The 22,761-nt window shown below is 32.2% G+C and overlaps 1 protein-coding gene and 1 non-coding gene across 2 annotated transcripts; one reads left to right on the plus strand and one right to left on the minus strand.

Annotated features, from left to right (window-relative positions):
* The first annotated feature begins 5,532 nt into the window (after nucleotides 1-5,532).
* On the plus strand, nucleotides 5,533-5,638 carry LOC121212054 (small nucleolar RNA R71). Its single transcript, XR_005907265.1, has one exon. It is a non-coding gene; the product is annotated as a small nucleolar RNA R71 (small nucleolar RNA).
* Nucleotides 5,639-16,518: 10,880 nt separating this feature from the next.
* Nucleotides 16,519-20,001, minus strand: LOC107924081 (SPX domain-containing protein 3). The gene is made up of 3 exons (XM_016854362.2): nucleotides 19,733-20,001; nucleotides 18,475-18,631; nucleotides 16,519-17,376 (listed from the first exon to the last, which is right to left on the minus strand). The coding sequence occupies exons 1-3, from the start codon at nucleotides 19,976-19,978 to the stop codon at nucleotides 16,994-16,996; spliced, it is 786 nt and encodes a 261-aa protein (XP_016709851.1). The 5' UTR covers nucleotides 19,979-20,001; the 3' UTR covers nucleotides 16,519-16,993.
* Nucleotides 20,002-22,761: the final 2,760 nt, after the last annotated feature.

The raw sequence follows: 22,761 nt of genomic DNA on the forward strand, positions 1-22,761 counted from the left end.
CAAATGGTTCAATGGGAAATTTATGGTTTATGTCAAAATAATAGCACTTATGACCATATTGTGAGTGGTACAGGTACTTATATGGAACTGATGATATGTGAACTCTATTCTTGTCGTATGAATAGCGAGGAATGAACATGAGTAAGTTGTGTTATGAACATTTACTCTTTCTACGAGTTATGATATATTGAGGGTATGATCACATGTGGTAACATGGTTGTTATTCGATATTTTACATGCAACTTACTAAGCTTTGTGCTTACCCTTTTCCTTTCCATTTTCTTGTAGTGCAGCCAAATTAGCCCGTGGATCAAAGAACGTCGGAGGCATCGCTCATACTATCACTCAGAGCTTTTTGTATAGTTAGTTTTATTATCTTGAGTATGGCATGTATAGAGATTGAGTCATTTTGTTATGTGTCATATTGTTAAGTTAGCCAATTGTGTTAGCTTGGGATGAAAACCTTCTCTTTTTTTAAGCCATGGTTGATGGCTAATATTCATTATTTATAATTGTAAATGGTGATGCTTCCATGGATGAACAAAATATATGGATGATCAAATGGATGTTTGGTTTGTTAGAATGTCATGTTGCGGTTGATTTAGTCTTATATTGCCGTGTGCATTGGAGATATTTGTTGTTGTGTAGGTTGGTGAAAGTAAGGGTGGCAAAAAGGCTTGGTAGATAGCCTTATATTTGTTTACATGGGTAGACAGACGGGCATGTGTCTAAGTCGTGTGCGACACACGGTCAACCCCATGGGCGTGTTGTCCAGCCGTATGTCCTCTACACCTGAAAATTTCAAGTCAGTATGCATGGTAGGAAACACACGAGTAGAGACACGATCGTGTATCTCAGCCATGTGGAGGACACGGCCTCTGGGCAACGGCGTATGCCCAGGCCGCTTGAAGTCTGCACCTTAAATGTGGAATTAAATTCACCACACGACCTAGCACAAGGGTGTGTGGCTTGGCCGTGTACCCCAAAATGGTTGCTGACGTTAGAAACAGAATGTCAAGGTTATTGGACACGGGCTGAGACACAGGCGTGTCATGGCCGTGTGAGAGACACGAGCCATGGAAACGAGCATGTGCCAGGCCGTGTGAAAACCCCTATTTCAATAGTCATTTTCCAAAGTTCTATAAAGGACCCTATTTGGTTTCGAATCATCTTTAAAGCTTTTTTTGGGCCTCATAGGCCCATAATAAGGAATACTAGAAAAGGTTTGAAAAGTTTTAAGTTTGATCAAGTTTTTATGATTTGTAAATGTTGGAATGCATATGTTTAAGTTTAGTAATGCCTCGTACTCAGTCCTGGCCTCAGACTTCGGTAATGGTTGTTACAATAATGCAAGATTCTTCTCAAAATATGAGATTAACCATTTAAGCTCAAATAACATAAAACTAGTAATAATTAATATAAATGTAAATTTTTTTTACAACAATGGATAATAAGAAATAATTTACCAACTGAACAAAAGAACATTATTAGGAAACTAACCAAATCAAATCTCAAAAAAAAAGGGAGTCAATAAAATAGGAAAAATTCTAAATTAAACATTAATGGGTAAATCAAGAAACGATTTGTTAGGCTCAAAGGGGTTCACTAAGGGTTAATTATGAAGGTAGGCTTTTTATAGGATAAGTTGGCTCATTACCCAACAACGTGATAACGAGTGATGGATATGCCGATAAAGTAGAAGGAAGTCCTCGGCGCTCATAAATTCTTTTGTGTAAAGTCTCAAAGCAACACTGAACTCGAGGATGCTCATGTGGTGCACCAAACCATCCAGTCGAAAACTGATGGTGCCAGGCTCCTTATGGACCGTCATGACCTGTTGTACCAGAAATGTCGAGCAAAACTCCAATGTCAGCTCCAAGTAGGCGGACTTGATAATGGCAAAGAATCTATCCTACGGAGCTTTGGTGATAATGGCTCGCACGTCATCAGCAAGGTGGACCTACTCCAACATGACCCAATCGATAAAGCGGCCTAGACCGAGTGGTCGTGCTCGAAGGAGCTGATATAAATCCTCCTGAGGGCTCGCCAAAAATTAGAGATAGGGATGGCGGGGCCCGGCAGAAGCACTCGAGGAGGAGGTTGCTCCTTGGGTCTTTCGCTTTTTCGAACCGGGAACGGCGGCCCTAGTTTTGCCACGAGTGTTTGTCAAAGGGTGCATGAAAAAAATAATTCACTATAAAAAATTGCACACCATCAAATAAACATGCAATTAAACTAAGAAATAGTCATATATTAAATTTTAGGACAATACTAATAGAGACAGAAAACAGCTGCTTCAACATAATAAACTGAATATGGAGCTTAATACTAATGTCAATAATAAATTAAAACAGCGATATGAATAATACTAATTTGATGAGAAAGACAAAGCATAAAAATCAAAATAGCAAGTAGAATAAAATAATATTGCTAAAGCAATATAAATAATCGGGATATGAATAATAGCTAACCTAAAATATTGTACCAAATATTATCAGCATATTAAAATGACAAAAGCACTGACACGAAAGCATAAACAAAAACAGAATAAATAATAATAAAAATAAAATAAAATAGCAAATAATAAATAATAAAGAAATAAAGAAATAAAATAAAAAAATAAATAATATAAAAGATAAGGGTAAAAGGGGAAACCGACGATGGTAGTTTTTGGTCAATAAGGGGAGGTTCACGGACGGCAGTGGTGGTTTGCGTGTGGGGTTGAAGGGAGGAGCGGGGATGGGGGAGTGCGTTAGGGTGGCTGGCCGGGGCTTGGGTAGGATTGGAGGGTTGTGCACGCAAGAAGGGAAAAAGAGGAGCAAGGAGAAAAAGAAGGGAAAGGGAGAAAGGAGGTCGTGCGCGTGGTTCGGCTGAGGAAGGTTGCAACTTGGGGAGGTTGTATGCATGGTGAAAGACGGGTAGTCCGACAGGGAAGAAAGATAGTGGCTGCTGCGGGCGATTTGTGGGGGTGATTGAAAGATGGAGAAAAAGGAGGGGGAAAGCGAGGAATTAGGCAAGGAGATCGATGAATAAGGAATGGAAAGGGAGAGGAGAAAACTGGAAAGAGTGTTGGAAAAGGGTGGTGTTCGGAGGGATGGCCGGAAGTTGGAGCGGCGGCTGAGGGAAGGATTAGAAGAAGACAAAAGTAAAAATAAAAAGAAAATTAGGGTTCGGGATTAAAAAAGGGACATGATCATGTGAGGCCCGTGTTGGGCCAAATGGCCGTGTCCCACGCCCGTACGGCCTCTATTTAGCTTGTGTGCGTTAAAAATCCTTGCCCTGTCTTCAAACAGCCTCAAACACGCCCGTGTCTCCAGGCCGTGTGCAGTATCTTTCGCTTCTCCTATGCCCGTGAGACTTTTCACATAGCCGTGTTGCTGGCCGTGTCTCACACACGGCCATGTGCGTTTCCCGTGTAACTCTCTAACTTGTTTTAAAATTGAAAAATTTAGCTCCAGGTTTCACACGGCCTAGGACACACTCGTGTGTCTAGGCTATGTACGTTACACAGCTATTTCGCCAGGCCGTTAACTCATTGACGATTTTCTTCGAATTTTAAAACTAAGTGAAAAGATCCACAAGGCCTAGGACACGCCCGTGTGTCCAGGCCGTGTGGGTTATTAAAAAAAATATTTTTTTAAATTAATTAATTTTAAAAATATCATGAGATAAAATTAGTAAATTAGGAATGTTAACGCTCGAGTTACCTTCCGAGAAGCGCTTATTTAAAATCTAAGCTCGACTTACCTCGTATTTGCACGGTCATGGTGGTTCGCGGAGTCTAAACTCCTCTTTCTCGCTGTCAGTTCTTTTATTCAAATAAAGTTTAGGTCGAGTAATATTTACCTTAAAAGTGCTGAAATTAAAATGAGTTCTCTCGACTGTACCGTATGGGAAGACATTGAGTACCATAAAAGGAGTCACTTCGTTTGCTTTAAGCTCTTAAGTGGTGATTCAAGCATCTATTTTATCAATCAATACCTTGTCCCTAACCTTAAATTGCTTTGTTTCATCCTTATGCTCGTCATGGCATTGCTTCGATTCTGCATCGTGTATTTTCAGTTTCACCTTGACATGTGACCGCCATTCATCTAGTTCATCGATTTTCAACATTCGTTCTTCATAAGTTGATCTGCTTTTTTCATATAAGCTGGACCATGGCTTTATCTCACTTTTTTGTGGAGTTTTTTGCAAAGAATGTTGAGCCACAAGGTTACTCGTATTAACAAAATTCATATAATCTACTCGATCACTAGATATCTTAGCAGAATCACGAGCTTGGATTTTAATCGTATCATCTCTTACAAGAAGTATGAGTTCACTTGTACAAACATCAATAATCATTCTGACAGTTGCTAAAAAGGTTCATCCTAAAATTAAAGGTACATTACTATCATCATCCATGTCTAAAACAACAAAATCAATTGAGAATATGAATTTATCAATTTTAACAAGAACGTCTTCAACAATACCCCTAGGAAACCTAATGGTTCTATCTGCCAATTGAATGCTCACCCTACTTTGTTTGGGTTTCCCAAGCCTAGTTGCTTAAACATTTTATAGGGCATGGCATTAATATTCGCCCTTAATTCAGCTAAAGCATTATCAACATTTAAACTACCAATTAAATAAGGAATAGTAGAACTCTCTGGATCTTTTAACTTATTGGGTAGTTTATTTTGTAAGATAACTGAGCAAACTGCATTCAGCTCTACAGAATCATCTAACTTCCGCTTGTTTTCCAAAAGCTCCTTTAAGAATTTAACTGAATTGGGCATCTGCGAAAGAGCTTCAATAAACGATAAGTTAATATGCAACTTTTTCAAAAGTTTAATAAATTGACCAAATTGTTCGTTTGTGTGGTCTTTCTTTGTCGCATTTGGATATGACACACGAGGTTTATACTCCTTACTTACAGGTTTTTGTACACTGTGGCTCACTTCAACCTTACCTTGACTTACTACACTTTCTTGCCTTAGTTCTAGTTCTGGTTCAACTAACCCTTCTTCATCTCGAACTGTAATTGCATGAAGTTGCTCTCTTGGGTTAGTTTCAGTGTTGCTAGGTAAGCTACCTTGTGGTCTTTCTAAAATCATCTTAGCAAGTTGACCTATTTGGTTCTCAAGCCCTTGAATAGAAGCTTGTTGATTTTTAAGCGCTGTTTCGGTGTTTTGAAAATGGGTTTCTGACACCAAAATTAATTTCGTCAACCTCCTCAAGGTTCGGCTTTTTCTTTTGCAGGTAAGGTTGTTGTTGGAAGCCAAGAGAGGGTTGTGGTATCTGATTTCCTTGACCACCCAAGAGAAATTGGGATGGTTCCTCCAACATGCATTATAAGTGTTACTATAGGGATTATTTCGATGTCTAGAATTATTACCCATATAGTTGGCTTGTTTGTTCTCTGTGCTAGGGTTGTAGATACTCAAAATTTTTTACTGGGTATTCAGAGTCCCATCGGTGGCTTCATCGATCAATTGCCTAGTTGAGGGGTTCAAACCGTTGTAGAAAGTTTGAACTTGTAGCCACAAAGGTAACCCATGGTGAGGGCATCTTCTCAATAAATCCTTATACCTCTCTTATGCACCATATAGAATCTCTAAATCCATTTGCACGAAGGAGAGATATCACTCATCAGCTTGGCTATCTTAGCCTGTGGAAAGTACTTTAATAGTAATTTCTCGGTCATTTGATCCCATGTAGTGATAGAACCTCGTGGTAGGGATTCAACCACTATTTAGCCTTATTTCTTAATGAGAAGGGAAACAACTGTAGGCGAATGGCATCGTCAGAAACGCCATTTATCTTAAAAGTATCACAGAATTCCAAAAAGTTGGCCAAATGAGTATTTGGATCTTCATCTTACAAACCATCGAACTAAACGAATTGTTGAATCATTTGAATAGTGTTAGGTTTCAGTTTAAAATTATTTGCAGCAATAGCAGGTCTAACAATACTTGATTCAGCCCCAGTGAGAGTGGGTTTGGCATAATCGTACATAGTACGAGGAGCAGGATTTGTTGTGACCACAGGACGTACCTGATTATTCTGATTTTCAGCCATCTCCTCAGTAATATTAATGATTTCCTCTTGCTCTTCCACTGTACTTTGTCAACTCTGCCTCGCTTCTCTACAGTTTTTGCGAGCTGTACTTTCGATCTCACTGTTAAATACGAGAGGTCTTGACGGGTTTCTTCTAGTCATAAACTAAAGGAACCTGCCAAAAACAAACAAAAGAAAAATTAGAAAACAAAATTAAACTAAAAACAAAAACAAAATGCAATAAAAATAAAAATAAAAATAAAAATCTAGTGTTCCTAATATCTTAGTCCCCGGCAACGGCGTAAAAAACTTGATGATGATTCACTAAACTAACTAAAATCACGACAAAGCCAAGCGCACCTATAAATAGTAGTATAGTTATGGTGATTCAGGAATATTGTATCCACGAGGACTAAAAGTACTAGTAATTACTATCTTTTTATTATCTAGCCTATAAATTGAAAAGGTTGTTTTTAATTTATCTAAACTAATTATTAAGACGCAATAGAGAATTAAGTAAGAAAATATTCGAATGAACCAATGAGAGAGACAATACCCAGTAAAAAATCCACCTAGACTTCACTTATTATTCTGAATCTGAATTAAACGATTTATTCAATTGCCTTGATCCGTAAAAAACCCTAAATTATATTAATATCTCTTTCGAGAGTAAAAATAACCAACTCTGGATTGATTAATTGAAATCTCTTTCTAATTAAAACCCCTATTATCATATTAACTCGATCAATGGATTCCCCTATTAGATTTGACTCTAATCCAGTAGATTATGTCATTCTCTTTCTAGGATTGCATGCAACTTCACTCAATTATGCCAGATCTACTCTTAAACAGAGACTTTTGCTCCACTAAAATAAGCACATCAATCATAAATTAATATCCTGAAAACATTAAAACACAGAATAAGTACACATAATTGATATCACGAAATCAAGTATTTATCATGTAATTCAGAAATTAAATAACAAGATCCATCATAGGTTTCATCTTCCCTAAGTATCTAGGGAATTTAGTTCATCCTTTGGGAGGAAAACATCTCAAAATTAGGAAAACAACAAAACATAAATAAACCCAAAAACTTCTAGAGAAGTTGACTGCAGATCTTCAATCTTGAAGGAGATCTTGCTTCTGAGTTGATTCCGATAGCCTTCTTCGAGTAATTTCTTTGTTCTTCTCTGTGTGCTCCCCTAGGTCCTCTTCTAGTGTGTATTTATAAACTTTAGAATGCTTAGAAACCTTAAAAATTGACTTTTTTCGCGTGTTAGGGAAGCAGGGTTCGAAATCGACATAGGCTGGCACATGGGTCTGTTGCCAGCCTGTGTGGCTCACATGGGCATGTGCTCAGCCTGTGTGGGAATGCCCAGGCTGTGTTCTTGAAAATAGCTCGTTTTGTCCAATTTTGGCTCGTTTTCTGCTCCTTTTGCTTTCTTAGGCTCTCCTAAGTATAGAAACATAAAATTAAAGGATTAGGAGCATCAAATTCACTAAATTATATAATAAATCATCCAAAAACATGCCAAGCATGGGATTAAAATATGTTACTTTTATGGTTTATCATCTACCTCCTTCAACCTTAATGTTAATAGCACTACTATCACCATGGTGGTTACCATCAAATGAAACCAAATCCAAAATATTCTTTCTAAGTACAAAATTATCCTTCAAAAGATTTTGTTCACTGTTACGTAATTGACACAGTAACTCAGTCACACGGTCACACATTTTCCTATCGTACCACTCGAAGAAATCATAGCCACCGTCCTACAAACAAACCTCAATTCAGCCAAATTGAAAACAAAAAAAAATTATGAGATTTATGAAATCATCAAAGTTGAGCTCAAGCTCAATTTCAAATAAAAAATCTTCACTTACTCAAAAACCTGAACAACCATAAAAATGTCCTCCCCGGATTTAAATCGCTCCATGAAGTCTCTTTTGGAGCTAATTTATTGCAGTGACATTTTACTGCTAGTCTATTGTAGACATACTGCCTCTTCGATGAAGTAACAATATTTGCATATGACGATTTTTTTCTTCAAACCATGTGTTACCCAACCTCTAGATTGACTATTCGAACTATGGGAATCCATGATTTCAGACAAGGAAGAAAAATAAAAATTTCTAAAAAGATTAAGGATTTCACGATTTGGGTCTAAGGGATTTCAAGATTTGGTTCTAAAAGATTAAGGATGTAGAAAAATCCCTTAATCAATGATTCAAAAAGGAGATTGCTCGAGATTTTGGGGATTCAATGAAGATTTTAGATGTTATGGATTTAGAGATTTCATGATTTGGGGAATTTGACGAGTTGGAGATTTTAGAATTTCTGAAAAAAAGTTTTTAAATTTAGGGGTTTGAGATGATTTGAGGGATTTAGGTTTTATTTTGTTTTATGTTTATTAATTTTTTTTTACTTTTTTTTTCCACATTAGCGTTATCATTTAAATGTTTTCCACGTCATCAGTCAACTAGAACACCACATAGACCAATTTTTTTTACTAGCTGTTGACTAACAGTCAACTGATTGTTACCGTTTTAACTGGGTTGATGTCTGAAAAATCCGTTACATTGAGGGCCAAAATTAGAAAAGAAAAAAAGGTTAGGGGCATATATCTAAAAGCCTCCATAAGTTGAGGGATTTTTTTTTGCAATTATGCATTTTTTTCATTAAACAACTTTGAACATCACAAATATGCAAACCAAAATCCAAATAGTTTTCATCTTCGGTCTCTGACATTGACCGTTAGATAGATTTGGATCTAAGGTATGTTCTTTTACTTGTTGATGGGTATTAATTCATTGTACCCAAAATTGTCACTTGGAACTAGCCAACCAAATTTAAAAAGAAAAAAAGAAAAAAAAATCTTAACAATCCAATAATTTGAATAGAAACTTTCTAATAGTTTAGTGACTTAATGGAAAACTTTCGAATAGTTAAGTGATAATTTGTAATTTTTTGAAGTTAAATGACCAAAAAGTAAACTTATAAATAGTTTAGTGACCTTGGATATAGTTTGTCCTATATTTTTTTTCCACTTTGATACTTGAATTTGGTAGGCTTTTCCATTTTGGTCTCTCAATTTAGTTTCATAAAATTTCATTATAGCACTTTGAGTTTGTGCCACATCATCATCCAAAACTTAAACATATATATTTTAATTTTCAAATGATGTCGTGGCATTATCTTAAAGTGATACTTCGCATTTTTACAAAAAATCCAAATTAGATGCCAAAATAAACAAAAAAAAGAGAGTATCTGTACCAAAGTGAACTTATTTATCAAGTTTATGAAACAAAAATTATATTAACCGTTTTAAATATATTGTCTATCAATACTACTATAAAACATTTAATTGAGTTATGTCAAGTATTAAACAAAAGTAATAATTATTATTATAACTATTATAAATATCTTATTAAGTAGATGTCCATCAAGATAAAGATAAAGTTTTGATATACTTTAAATTTTAATAGTTATTAGAATTAAATCTCAATTTCTTTTATACTTCTTATCCCTATAAATAGAGACTCTGATGAAGCAGTGTAATCATTCCTTTTGATCAATAAATTTCATTCTCTGTTGCTTTCATATTTTCTTTGTTCTTTATTCTCTCCATTTTTCTTTATTTTATAACACGTTATCAACACGATTCTCAATTTATTTTTCTAAACCCACCTCGTTCTTATTTTTTATTTGAAAACCCATACCTCAATTGCTTTATATTCTTTCCTAATCCCCCGTTGAATTACTTTCATTATTTTTCTCACTTAGCATTCAAATTGGTTGATTGGCTACCTAAAAAAAAATTGACGAAAAAAAGAGGGGTTCAAACTTGTGCAGTGATTTGCTTAAAGTTCTTGGGATGAATTGAATTTAATTTCTCTATCGACTTAAGGTAATCCTAAATTTTATATCGCAAATTATTTTATGTTATTTTCTTTTTTTTCTTAAATACTTCATTATAATTACATTTGACAAATAATATGATTACTATTATTTTACTAATATCTTTTAGTGTTTTTGTTAGTGATTATAATGTCAAATCTTGCCAAACTTTAATTTGCCGCCCTAGACATTTCAGGCAAAAATTATTTGTCATGGGTTTTAGATGCTAAAATTCACCTAGATGCTAAAGGTTTAGGGAATACTATAGTAGAAAATAAAGAAGCATCTAATCAAGACAAGGCAAAAGCAATGATTTTCATTCGTCATCATCTACATGAAGGATTAAAAGTGGAATATCTCACTGTGAAAGACCCTCATGAGTTGTGGAAAAATTTGAAAGAAAGATTTGACCATCATAAAAAGGTGATCCTCCCTAAAGCTCGTTATGATTGGATGCACTTACGGCTGCAAGATTTTAAGACTGTAAGTGAATGCAATTTAGAACTTTTCAAAATTAGTTCTCAACTAAAATTATGTGGAGAGAACATAACTAATAAGGATTTGTTAGAGAAAACCTTTTCAACCTTTCATGCTACTAATGTGCTCCTGCAACAGCAATACCGTGAAAAAGGTTTTAAAAAATATTCTGAATTGATTTCATGCCTTTTAGTGGCTGAACAAAATAATGAGTTGTTGATGAAAAATCATGGAATTCATCCCACTGGTATTGCACCACTCCTTGAAGTGAATGCTGCAGTACACAGTAAATATGGAGATGAAAAATATAAAGGTCATGATCGTGGTCGTGGTCGTGGTCGTGGACGTAGTAGGGGACGTGGTCGAGGACGTACTAGTAATCGCTATCATGGTGTTCATAATAGTGGTATTTCTAACCACCAGAAAAAGAATAGCAATGAAGGACAAGAAAGAAGTGGTCAAAATAATCCTTCAAAGGTTATTGAGAATTTATGTTACTGATGTGGTATGAGGTGACATTGGGCACATACCTGTTGTACACCTGAACATTTAGTGAAACTTTATCAAGCATCTATTAAAGGGAAGAAAAATAATATTGAGACAAATTTTATATCTAAAAATGACGAAATGGAGACAAAAAAGGAGGGTGGTGTAATTCATGGGCTTAATGATATCACTCACATTGATGTGACAGATTTCTTTGAGAATCATTAGAAGAGTTGGTGTTATTTTAGTATTTTTTATTTTTTTAAGTATGTTTCGTTTTCTTGCATACGGAATAAGTTGGTGTTATTATTTTATTTTAAATATGTTCATTTTCTTGATTAAAAAAAAGTATGTTTATTTATTCATTTTGCAAGTTATACATATTCAATAAATATTTACAACGTTTCTAATGTTATATTTATTTATTTTTTTGAAGAATATGAATGATCAACAAAATTTGTTGGATCCAAAATCAATGGAGACATATGTCTTGCTGATAGTGCTACAACACATACGATACTCAAAGAGAAAAAATATTTTTCTCATTTAACAATAAGTGATGCTCATATTAATACAATCTCGAGTAGTTCGAAACTTATTGAAGGCTCCGGAAGAGCAATTTTATTATTACCTAAAGGTACAAAATTTGTCATTGATGATACTTTAATTTCCACTAAGTCTCAAAGAAATTTATTGAGTTTTAAAGATATCCATATGAATGGATATCATATTGAGACTATGAATGAGAAAAATATTGAATATTTATATATTACAAATGTTGAATATGGAAAGAAATGTGTTTTGGAAAGACTACCTGCTTTTTCATCAGGTTTATATTATACACATATTAGTGCAATTGAGGCATACGTTACTACAAACCAGAAGTTTGTAGAACCACATACTTTTACTATTTGGCATGACAGGTTAGGCCATCCCGGATCTATTATGAAGCGCAAAAATAATTGAGAATTCAATTGGGCACCTATTAAAGAACCAGAAGATTCTTGAGTTCAAAGATTTCTCTTGTGATGCTTGTTCTCAAGGTAACCTGATTATTAGACCATCACCAGCTAAAGTTGGGATTGAATCTCCTGCGCTTCTAGAACGTATTGAAGGTGATATATGTGGGCCTATTCATCCACCATGTGGACCATTTAGATATTTTATCGTATTAATAAATGCATCTAGTAGATGATCACATGTATGTTTATTATCGACTCGCAACCTAGCGTTTGCAAGACTACTTGCGCAAATAATTCGATTAAGAGCACAATTTCCAGATTATGCAATAAAAACTATCCGTCTTGTTAATGTTGGTGAGTTTACATCTCAAGCTTTCAATGATTATTGCATGTCAATTGGGATAAAAGTTGAACATCCTGTAGCTCATGTTCACACACAAAATAGTTTAGCTAAATCGTTTATCAAATGCCTCCAACTAATAGCTAGGCCATTACTTATGAGAACAAAACTCCCTATTACAGCTTGGGGATATGCTATTTTGAATGTAGTAGCACTTATGCGCATCAGGCCAACAAGTTATAATAAATACTCCCTATTGCAATTGGCCTTTGGTTAGGAGCCAAATCTTTCCTATCTTAGAATTTTTGGATGTGCAGTATATGTTCCAATTGCTCCACCACAACAACAAATATGGGTTCTCAGAGGAGGTTGGGAATATATGTTGGTTATGAATCTCCTTCTATAATTAAGTATGTTGAACCATTAATTAGAGATTTATTTATTGCATGATTTGTTGATTGTCACTTTAATGAAACAATATTCCCAACATTAGGGAGAGAGAAAATACAACTGATAAAAGAAATTACATGGAATGGATCATCATTATCTCAATTAGATCCTCGTACAAATCAATGTGAAAAAGAAGTTCAAAGGATCATAAATTTGCAAAACATCGCTAATCAACTGCCAGATTCATTTACTAACCTAAAAAGAATTACAAAATCTTACAGACCAGCTGAAAATGCTCCAATACGAATTGATATTCCAAAAGGGCAAACTGTTAGTGCAAAAGAAAGTAATCCATGCTTGAAGCATGGAAAACCGGTTAGTTCCAAAGGTAAAGTTCCTCGTAAAAAGAAATGAGCAAATACTCAAGGTGATTATATTATGGAGACAAATTCTCAAGAAGAGGCCAAAAATATAATTAATTATAATCATAAAACCCCAGAAGGGATTCAAGTACCTGAAAATGATGATAACATAGAGATCTCAATAAGTTATGTTACTTCGGGGAAAAGATGGAACCGGAAAAATATAGTTGTTGACAATAATTTTGCATATAATATTGCTATTGAAGTAGAAAAAGAAATGATGATCTTGAGCCTAAATCTATTGATGAATGTAAAAATAGAAAAGATTGGCCAAAATGGAAAGAAGCAATTCAAGCAGAATTAAATTCACTTTCTAAACATAAGGTTTTTGGACCTATAGTCCAAACACCTAAAGGTGTAAAGCCGATAGGATATAAATGGGTATTTGTGAAAAAATGAAATGAAAAAAATGAAGCCGTAAGATATAAAGCACGGCTTGTAGCACAAGGATTTTCACAAAGGTTCGCATTGATTATGAAGAGACATATTCTCCTATGGTGGATGCAATCACGTTTAGATATCTTATTAGTCTGGTAGTACGTGAAAAACTTGACATGCATCTAATGGATGTTGTTACAGCCTATTTGTATGGCACACTTGATAGTGAAATTTATATGAAAATCCCTGAAGGATTTAAGATCCCTGAAGGATATAAAGTTTCTCAGGAAAATTGTTCGATCAGATTAAAGAAAAGTTTATATGGATTAAAACAATATAGACGTATGTGGTACAATCGTCTTAGTGAATACTTGTTAAAAGAAGGTTACAAAAACGATCCAATTTGTCCATGTGTCTTTATAAAAAGGTTGGGATCAAATTTTGTGATAATTGTTGTTTATGTTGATGATCTAAATATTATTAGAACTCCTGAAGAGCTCCAAAATACAGTAAATTGTTTAAAGAAAGAATTTGAGATGAACGATCTTGGAAAAACAAAGTTTTGTCTTGGCTTACAAATCTAGCATTTAAAAGATGAAATTCATGTTCATCAATTAGCTTATACAGAAAAGATATTAAAGAAATTTTACATGGATAAAGCACACCCATTAAGTACTCCGATGATTGGACGATTGTTAAATGTGAATAAAGATCAATTTTGTCTTTACAAGGATGGTGAAGAGTTTCTTGGTCCTGAAGTACCATATTTAAGTGCCATAGGGGCATTGATATGTCTTGCAAACAACACAATACCTGATATAGCTTTCGCTGTAAAATTGTTAGCAAGATTCAGTTCTTCTCCAAAACGTAGACATTTGAATGGAATTAAACATGTATTTAGATATCTTAGAGGGACTATTAATATGGGGTTCTTTTATTCAAATGATTCAAAATCCCTATTAATTGGCTATACTTATGCTGGATACTTACAGATCCACATAAAGGTCGATCTCAAACAGGATATTTATTTACATGTGGGGATACTGCCATGTCATGGCATTCAACAAAGCAAACATTAGCTGCTGCTTCTTCAAATCATGCAGAAATAATTGCAATGCATGAGGCAAGTCGAGAGTGTTTTTGGCTAATGTTATTAACCCAACATATCCAGAAGATATGTAGTTTGCCTTTACAGGAAAAGATATCAACTATCTTATACGAAGATAATGCAGCATGTATAGCTTAATTGAAGGGTGGCTATATCAAATGTGACAAAATGAAACATATTTCACCAAAATTATTCTTTACCCATGATCTTGAGAAAATAGGTGATATAAATGTTCAACAAATTCATTCTAGTGAGAATTTAGCAGATCCTTTTACTAATACATTGCCAACTTCAACATTTGAAAGACTACTACACAATATTGGAATGCGTCGACTCAAAGATGTAATGTAACGTTGCACTCAGGGGGAGTCTAAAAACAAGTTGTACTATTTTCCTTTAATCAAGGTTTTGTCCCATTGGGTTTTCCTGGAAAAGGTTTTTAACGAGGAAGCTTGTAATAGAAGATTGTGTACTCTTTTTCCTTCATTAGGTTTTTTATCCCATAGAGTTTTTCCTAATAAGGTTTTAAAGAGGCACATTAGCAACCAATGGACATCCAAGGGAGAGTGTTATGAATATCTTATTAAGTGGATGTCCATCATGATAAAGATAAAGTTTTGATATACTTTAAATTCTAATAGTTATTAGAATTAGATCTCTATTTTTTTTATACTTCTTATCCCTTTAAATAGAGACTCTGATGAAGCATTGTAATCATTCCTTTTGATCAATAAATTTCATTCTCTGTTGTTTTATATTTTTTTTATTCTTTATTCTCTCCATCTTTCTTTATTTTATAACAATAATGGTATTTTTATTTTTAACATTTTAAATAAAACAATTAAAATCACTACATAAAATAAATATATTTTTATATAAAGTTTTTCATTCACGAAGTGAGTGTAAAATAATATAATATATTTTAAATATTTACTATTATTCAGTTTATTACTCACAAAAAAAATCAGTTAATCAATTTAATGATTGTCATTCAAGTTAAGACGAAAATTTTAAAATTTGAAAAGTATAAGGACCAAGAATGATCAAATCCGAAAACATGAGCTAAATGTATAAAACTAATAGTAGAATAAATTAAGCACTAGCTTGAAACAAAAACGAGGTTAAATTTAAAAGATTTTTTTAATATATATGAATCAAAATTTAAACGTGTGGTACACATTGCATGAATAATTTAAATTAAATACGTTAAATCTAAATTGTTCATGCAATATATAGATAGTGTTTAAAATTTGAATAGTGCATTTTAAATATACTCTACTTTATATCTAAACTATCATTTAACATTTAAACTAAAGTTACGCTGTTAAAATAACCTAATCAATATAATACCAATAAGTTGAAAACTTGAAGGTTTTAAAGTTTAAACACTAATTTAAAATTTGAACTATAGTTGAGGACGTTTATGGCAATTAACCCTAAAAGAGAGAAAATTGATGGAAGAAAACCTTGATTAATTATCATAAGCATATCGATATATTTATGCTTTTTTTTTTTGCATTCTATTACATTAAAGAAATCACATTAAAATTGACGATTTAGTATTAATTCGATTAGTATGGACATTGTTATCAATACAAAATGGCGTGAGTTTAAGTGTACTAAAGCACATTATCTTCCTATTTATAGGTAAGGGAGGACTATGTGTAAAACATTGTATCAAAAAGAGCCACATATAATAAAAAAATATCACATTAAAATTTAATTTACTTTTAGTATAAGTAATTATATTACAAAACATTAAATGGGCAAGCGAAATGAATTACAAACACAAACATCAATCTTTGAACCTAATGTAAATCAATTTTAACTCTTTTTTTTTTCATATTACAATCTCTTTTGTAAAAAATAAAATGTATTATCTAAAAATTGGCCCTTAAATTATATCTCAATTTTCTATTAGTTTTTTTCTTTTTGTCAAAAGTGGACTATAAACTATCAATTTTGTCTTAATTTATCTAAAACAAAATATCAGTCAATCATTACACGTCACATCCTTAAAAGATTTCATAAACTTTTTAGATAAAATGAGACAAAATTGGGTAATAATATCATATAGACCATATTGCATTTGCTCCCTTTATTTAAAAAAGTGCAATTTGGTCCCTATCATTAGATCAAAGAGCAAATTGATTTTTTTGTTAAAAAATTTATCTATTTGTATAATTAAAAATTGGCGCAGTTGACAAAATAACCAAACAGAGAGACGTGGCGTGCCACGTGTACCTTATGCTGATGTACAAGGACCAACTTTTAACAGTAGAAATTGATAAAAATTTTAATAAAATGACCAATTTACTCTTTGAGCTAACATACATGGATTAACTTGTCCATTTTTTTAGTAGAGAGGGTAAAATGCAATTAATAGTTTATGACCACTTTCTAACAAGAAAACTATGAGGACTAATCTAAAATTTAGGGTATAATATAGGGACCAATTTACGAATAAAACCCAAAATCCATAATTTCTCAAAGAATGGGGATTGGTGAGTTGAGTTGGAAGGAGTGAATGAGATGACTGTGGGGCAAGTTAAGAGGAGGCAAAGAGAAATGGTCTTTAGTAGAGCTCACTCTTCTTATTTCTTCCACGGTTAATAGGGCTACAACTGTGTTTCTAAATATCCCTTTCACTGGCTCTGTTGCTACCATTATTGCTCCTTTTTGTTCCTTTGTTTCTTCTTTATCTTCTTCAATGGGGAATAATACTTCATCAATGATGTTTCCGCATTCTTTAACCAGCTTTGAAACGAGATCGATCGTGAAAAATGGTTGCTTCAGCACTTTTTGGATGAAGGGCAACCGTAATAACCCACCTGTTCGCTTGTCATATTTCTTCAATATCTTTGCCAACCCTACAAATTCCCAACCATTGTTAATCAAATGGAAATGCTTAATTATTCAAGAAATATTAATTGTGATTACACCTGCAAATTGGGCTTTGGTTTAACTGGTTTAGGGTTGAGTCAATTCGAGTTCTAAAGTAGGAGCGAAGTCAGAATTTCTTTTAGGAGATGCCTAGATTAAAGTATATGTTTTTGTAGGAGTTAAAATGTAATTTTTACACTTATATTGATTATATTTTTTGGTTTACAAAAGGATTAAATCGAAATGCTAGTATTTTGGGGGACATGCTATAATTTTATCATATTAACTTAAGATTTTATAAATTTTGAGGATCTAAAACAATAATTTCTCATTTTAGGGAAGGCAATGCCCTTGCCTCCCTCCTCCCTTCACCCCTGTCCAAGGTGGTTTGAATTGGATATCGGACCGATTGGATTGGGAACCAGCAAATACATTGTTCCAGAGAAAGAGGTTACACTAGTTAACTTGCAAACTAGTATGAACCAATTGAATCGAGCTGAAAAATCATTTGAATCGATATTTTTTTTATTTTTAAAATTTTTTTTAAAATTTATTTAATCAAATTGGACCAATCGATTAGACTGAAAACCAATGGTATGAGTGATTCGATCACTAGTCTAGTTATAAAAATATTAATAATTTCGATTTGAGTCAAATTTATATTCAATTCATTTTAGGGTGAGAAACATTTTGAATTTGAGTTAATTTGAAATTTGGATAATTCCAATAGTTTTGTCTTTTAGGTTTGAGCATGATGAAGGTAAAAGAAAAAGCTAGATTCATTTTGGGTGTAGAAGGCCTTCCCACTCCTTTACATTCACCCAAAAGTTTGAGGACTGAGTTTTTTGGAGTTTTTTGGGCTGAGTCGTAACAAGTTTTATGATCATCTCATATTTTGATCATTCCAAATTTATTTATTTGAGTTATTTTGCATCATTTCTAAATCATCCTTTTTTAAGCTTAGATCAATTTGAATTTAAGTTCATTTGATTTCGGATTACAATCAGATTTAAATTCATATTGAGTTTTGTATTTCATGCCTAAATAGACACATCTAATTGTTTTAGTATTGAAAGTAAAAGTACCTGTGAAATTGATGTTGCTGTAATTCTCTAAGAGGACCATTTCGCCATGAAAATCGACAATGTCATTTCTAATTTCGGCCATTTCATCAGTGTACTCAGTCCTACTTCCATTGGAGCTCCATTTATCCATCACTGTCTTAATCCTCTGTTGCAGTTCCTGAATCCATATTTTGCATTAAAATGGTAGTAAATATTAATAGATATTCTTACTTTGTATTCAAAAGAAAATTCTCTACATAAGTACTTGTGTTTGATGTGCCATTTTGAAATTTAGTATATTTATATTTTGGTCACTCAACTTCAAAAAGTTATAAAATGATTACTGAGTTATTCAAAAATTTTTATTTAAGTCACTAGGCTGTTAAAATCGTTACTACATGGTCTTCTCTGTTTGTATCATATGCACCAATCAAAAGTTCTCCTGCCCCTTCTCTTCTACAATTCAATTTTTTTCATGAAACAACATTGAATGTCACGAATTTGCAAATCAAAATCCAAACAACTTTCTTCTTCAATCTCAGTCAGGTCGGCTTCGATCTAAGGTATATTTTTCTATTCATTGATGGATACTGATCCACCGTACCGATCATCACCGTACCGATCATCAAATCATCACTTGAAGCTTGCTAGCCAAAGTTTTTTTAAAAAATACTTAACAGCCCAATGATTTAAATAAAAATTTTCGAATAATTCAGGGACTATTTTGTAACTTTTTAAGTTGAGTGATGAAAATATAATTTTTTTTTTAAAAACTTATTATTAAAGCACGTTTTAAAATTCAAGCTTTTGACTACTTATTATTAAATTTTGGGTCATTTAATTTAGTATCAATATTGTGGAAGTTTGACACAAAATGCATACATAATTCAATACGAAATTTCAAAATTAATTATGTTTAGAAAATAAGTTAAGGACAGCTTTTCAATTAAAATTATTTAATACAATTTGCATAAGTAATCTACTTTGTTGATAATATACACGCAATTCGTGCCTTGTAATTACATCAATGATATATGTACATACATATTATATATATAAGGGGCAAAGTAAAAAAAAAAATTGTATTGAGGCCAAAATGAAATTAAAAAAATTTAGGAAGAGGCAACGTTAAAAAAAATCCATTCTAAAATGGTCTAAATTGAATGAACAATTCTTAACTTTAAAACTAAAAAGATTAAAATTGAACTCTTCATTTTTAAAAGGGACCAAAATACAATTTATACTATTTAACCAAGATACGGAATCACAGACGCTTTACCTTGTGGCAGATGATGAAATCCTCTTCTTGTTCCATGAAAAACACATTAAACTTGTTGATCTCGTTGTTCAACATATACACGAATTCCGCCTTTGCTTTCCCGTACTTGGTCGGCTCTGCCGCCATGGGCGGAGCCGAAGAAATCAATTTAATGAGCTTCTTCAACTCTTTGTAACACAAAAACTGATCTCGCCATGTAGGGAACGTTTCCTCAATTTGTTGCTTTAATCTCTTCCCAAACTTCATTTTTTTTTTTTTTGAGTGGTAAGTTAAATGAAAAATGGGTTTTATTAGCAAAAAAATGTAATTAGAATATGAAATAGCATATGCTTTGTGTATGAGAAATTCTAAGCATATTCGGTTATTGTAGTCATAGAGAGGAACATTAGAACCAATAGTAATGCTCAATTAAATTAACTTTTAATGCTTATAGTGTAAATGTAGACAAATAACTCAAGGAATTGACTAAATTTACATATTGGTGGGTTTGCATTTTATCACCTTTATTAAAAAAAATAGATAGATTAATTTATGTACGTTAGATCAAATAATAGATTGGTCCTTTTTGTTGAAAGTTTCGTCCATTTCTACTATTAAAAACTAATGTGATTGATAGAATAACTAAACAGTTACATGTGGCGTGCCACGAGTAGCACATGCTAACATTAAAAATGGATGAAAATTTTAATAGAATGATCAGTTTACTCTTTAATCTAACATACATTGACTAATTTGCCCAATTTTTTAATAGAAAGAACAAAATGCAATTTGATTCCTAGTATAAAGGGCCTCCATGGTACTTTATTAGTTTTGAAATTATTAAAGTGGAGGGAATTATATGGTAAAATCATGATTTTGGTCCCTTTGGCTTATATTTGAATTTCGCATAATTTCATCATTTATTTTTATAATATCATTAGTTAGTCCAAATAATGTAGTATGATGAGTTAGAATGGTTTTTTTGAAGAATAAAATTCACGCCAACATTTTAATCGAAGTAAGTAACAATAGAGGCTGAACGGAGGGGCAATGACATTGGTCCCTTGGTTAAATTAAAAAATTATTTTTTAGCTCCACCCAAAAATCAAACCATTTAAATTGAGCCTTTTTAGTTCTTTGTTTAATAGAAAATTACATTTTTGGTCCCTTAAAGAAATTAATAATTCAGTTCAAACCTTTCTAACACAACGTTTTTAGCTTTGGCCACCTCAAAATTTTACAATTGTATATCCCCCCCAAAAAAAAATGCTAGTTACACATTAATTAACAATATTAACTATTTAGATTAACTAACGAAATTACAAAAATAGATTGAGAAAATTATACCAAATTAAAGTCTAAGTTGGTTCTAAATTGCTTATTCAATAAAATTTGCCTTACCCAAAAAAACTAAATTAAAACATAGAGGTTAAATACAAAATTTGAATATAGTAGAGGGACCAAACTCAGAACTTGACCGAGTTATAACCGGTGGTGCCAGGTGTTTTGCTCTGGTTGGGGCTGTGACACAGATAAAAATGAACGGTTGTTAGTTTAGTAAAAGCAAAATAAAGAGAGATTTGAAGAGGGGAAGATTATGATTTTGAGGGGAATCTCCTCCGAATGGAAGTACTTTTATTCTACTTGTAACAATTGGCCAAGAAAAGTTTATACTACTTTTAACAAAACAACAATTCAAGTATTTTATTCTCTCAATTTTAAAAATAGATTTAATTAGTTTTTGTATGTTTGATCGAAAAGTAATTTATTTTTTCTATTAAAAATTTCATCATTTGTATTGATAAAAACTGGTTTGGTCAATAAAATAATCGAACAATGACACATAGCATGCTATATATACCTCATACTGATGTACAATGATCAATTTTTAATATTAAAAATAAATGAAATTTTTAATAGAATGATTAGATTACTTTTTGATATAACCTATAAAAACTAATTTACCTATTGCTTGAGTAATAGGGACAAAATGTAACTTAGCTTCCATGATACTTTGCAACTTGCTTGAAGGTTACATTAAGACTAACAGCACGTTTGGTTCGCTGTATTGGAATAGAGGCGTAATGGAATAGAGGCGTAATGGAATAAAGGTGTAATGGATTAGATGTGTAATAGCAAATCAATTGTTTGGTTGAATGTAATGGAATAGAGGCGTAATAGTATTCTTGTGTTTGGTTGAATGGAATAGAAGTGTAATAGCATAATGGAAAAAACTAAAATGACTAGAATACCCTTAGCATAAATTTGTTTTGGTAAATGATTATTGTTATTGTTATTTAAATTTTAATAAGATTATTAATATCAATAATAAATAATTTAATCATATTTAAACATAATTACTATTAAATATATTATAATTAAAATATATAATTTAATAAAATTCTTAATAATTAATATTCTTATATGAATTTACTCAAATCATAATATATGATACTATAAAATATAAATTAACATAATTATTATTAAATATATTATAATTAAAATATATAATTTAATAAAATTCTTAATAATTAATATTCTTATATGAATTTACTCAAATCATAATATATGATACTATAAAATATAAATTAAATTAATTATTTTTAAATATAATTTAATAAAAATATATAATTTAATAAAATTATTAATAGTAAATATCATTATATGAATTTACTAAAATCATAATATATAATACTATAAAATATAATTTAAAATAATAAAATTTGAAACGATTAAATGATATTTGAATTGATTTGATAATATGAAATAGTACTACTAATGCATATATGTGATATGTGATTATCAGTAGCATGTAAAAGACCATGCGAATCGGTTTATAAAAGCTTGGAGGGTCGATATGAAAACTTAGCGAGTCAGTAGATTCAATAAAGAAATGTCATGTTTTTATTTAATTGCTAAATGAGATAGTGAATGAAATTAGCATATGAATCATGAATACATTCTTTGAATTGGTTAAAATTGAATTATGCATCGCTTATATGCTTTAATTTATTGCATGTATTAATTTATTTTTGATATTATTTTTATAT

This window comes from Gossypium hirsutum, chromosome A12 (genome assembly GCF_007990345.1).
Source record: "Gossypium hirsutum isolate 1008001.06 chromosome A12, Gossypium_hirsutum_v2.1, whole genome shotgun sequence".
Lineage (NCBI taxonomy): Eukaryota > Viridiplantae > Streptophyta > Magnoliopsida > Malvales > Malvaceae > Gossypium > Gossypium hirsutum.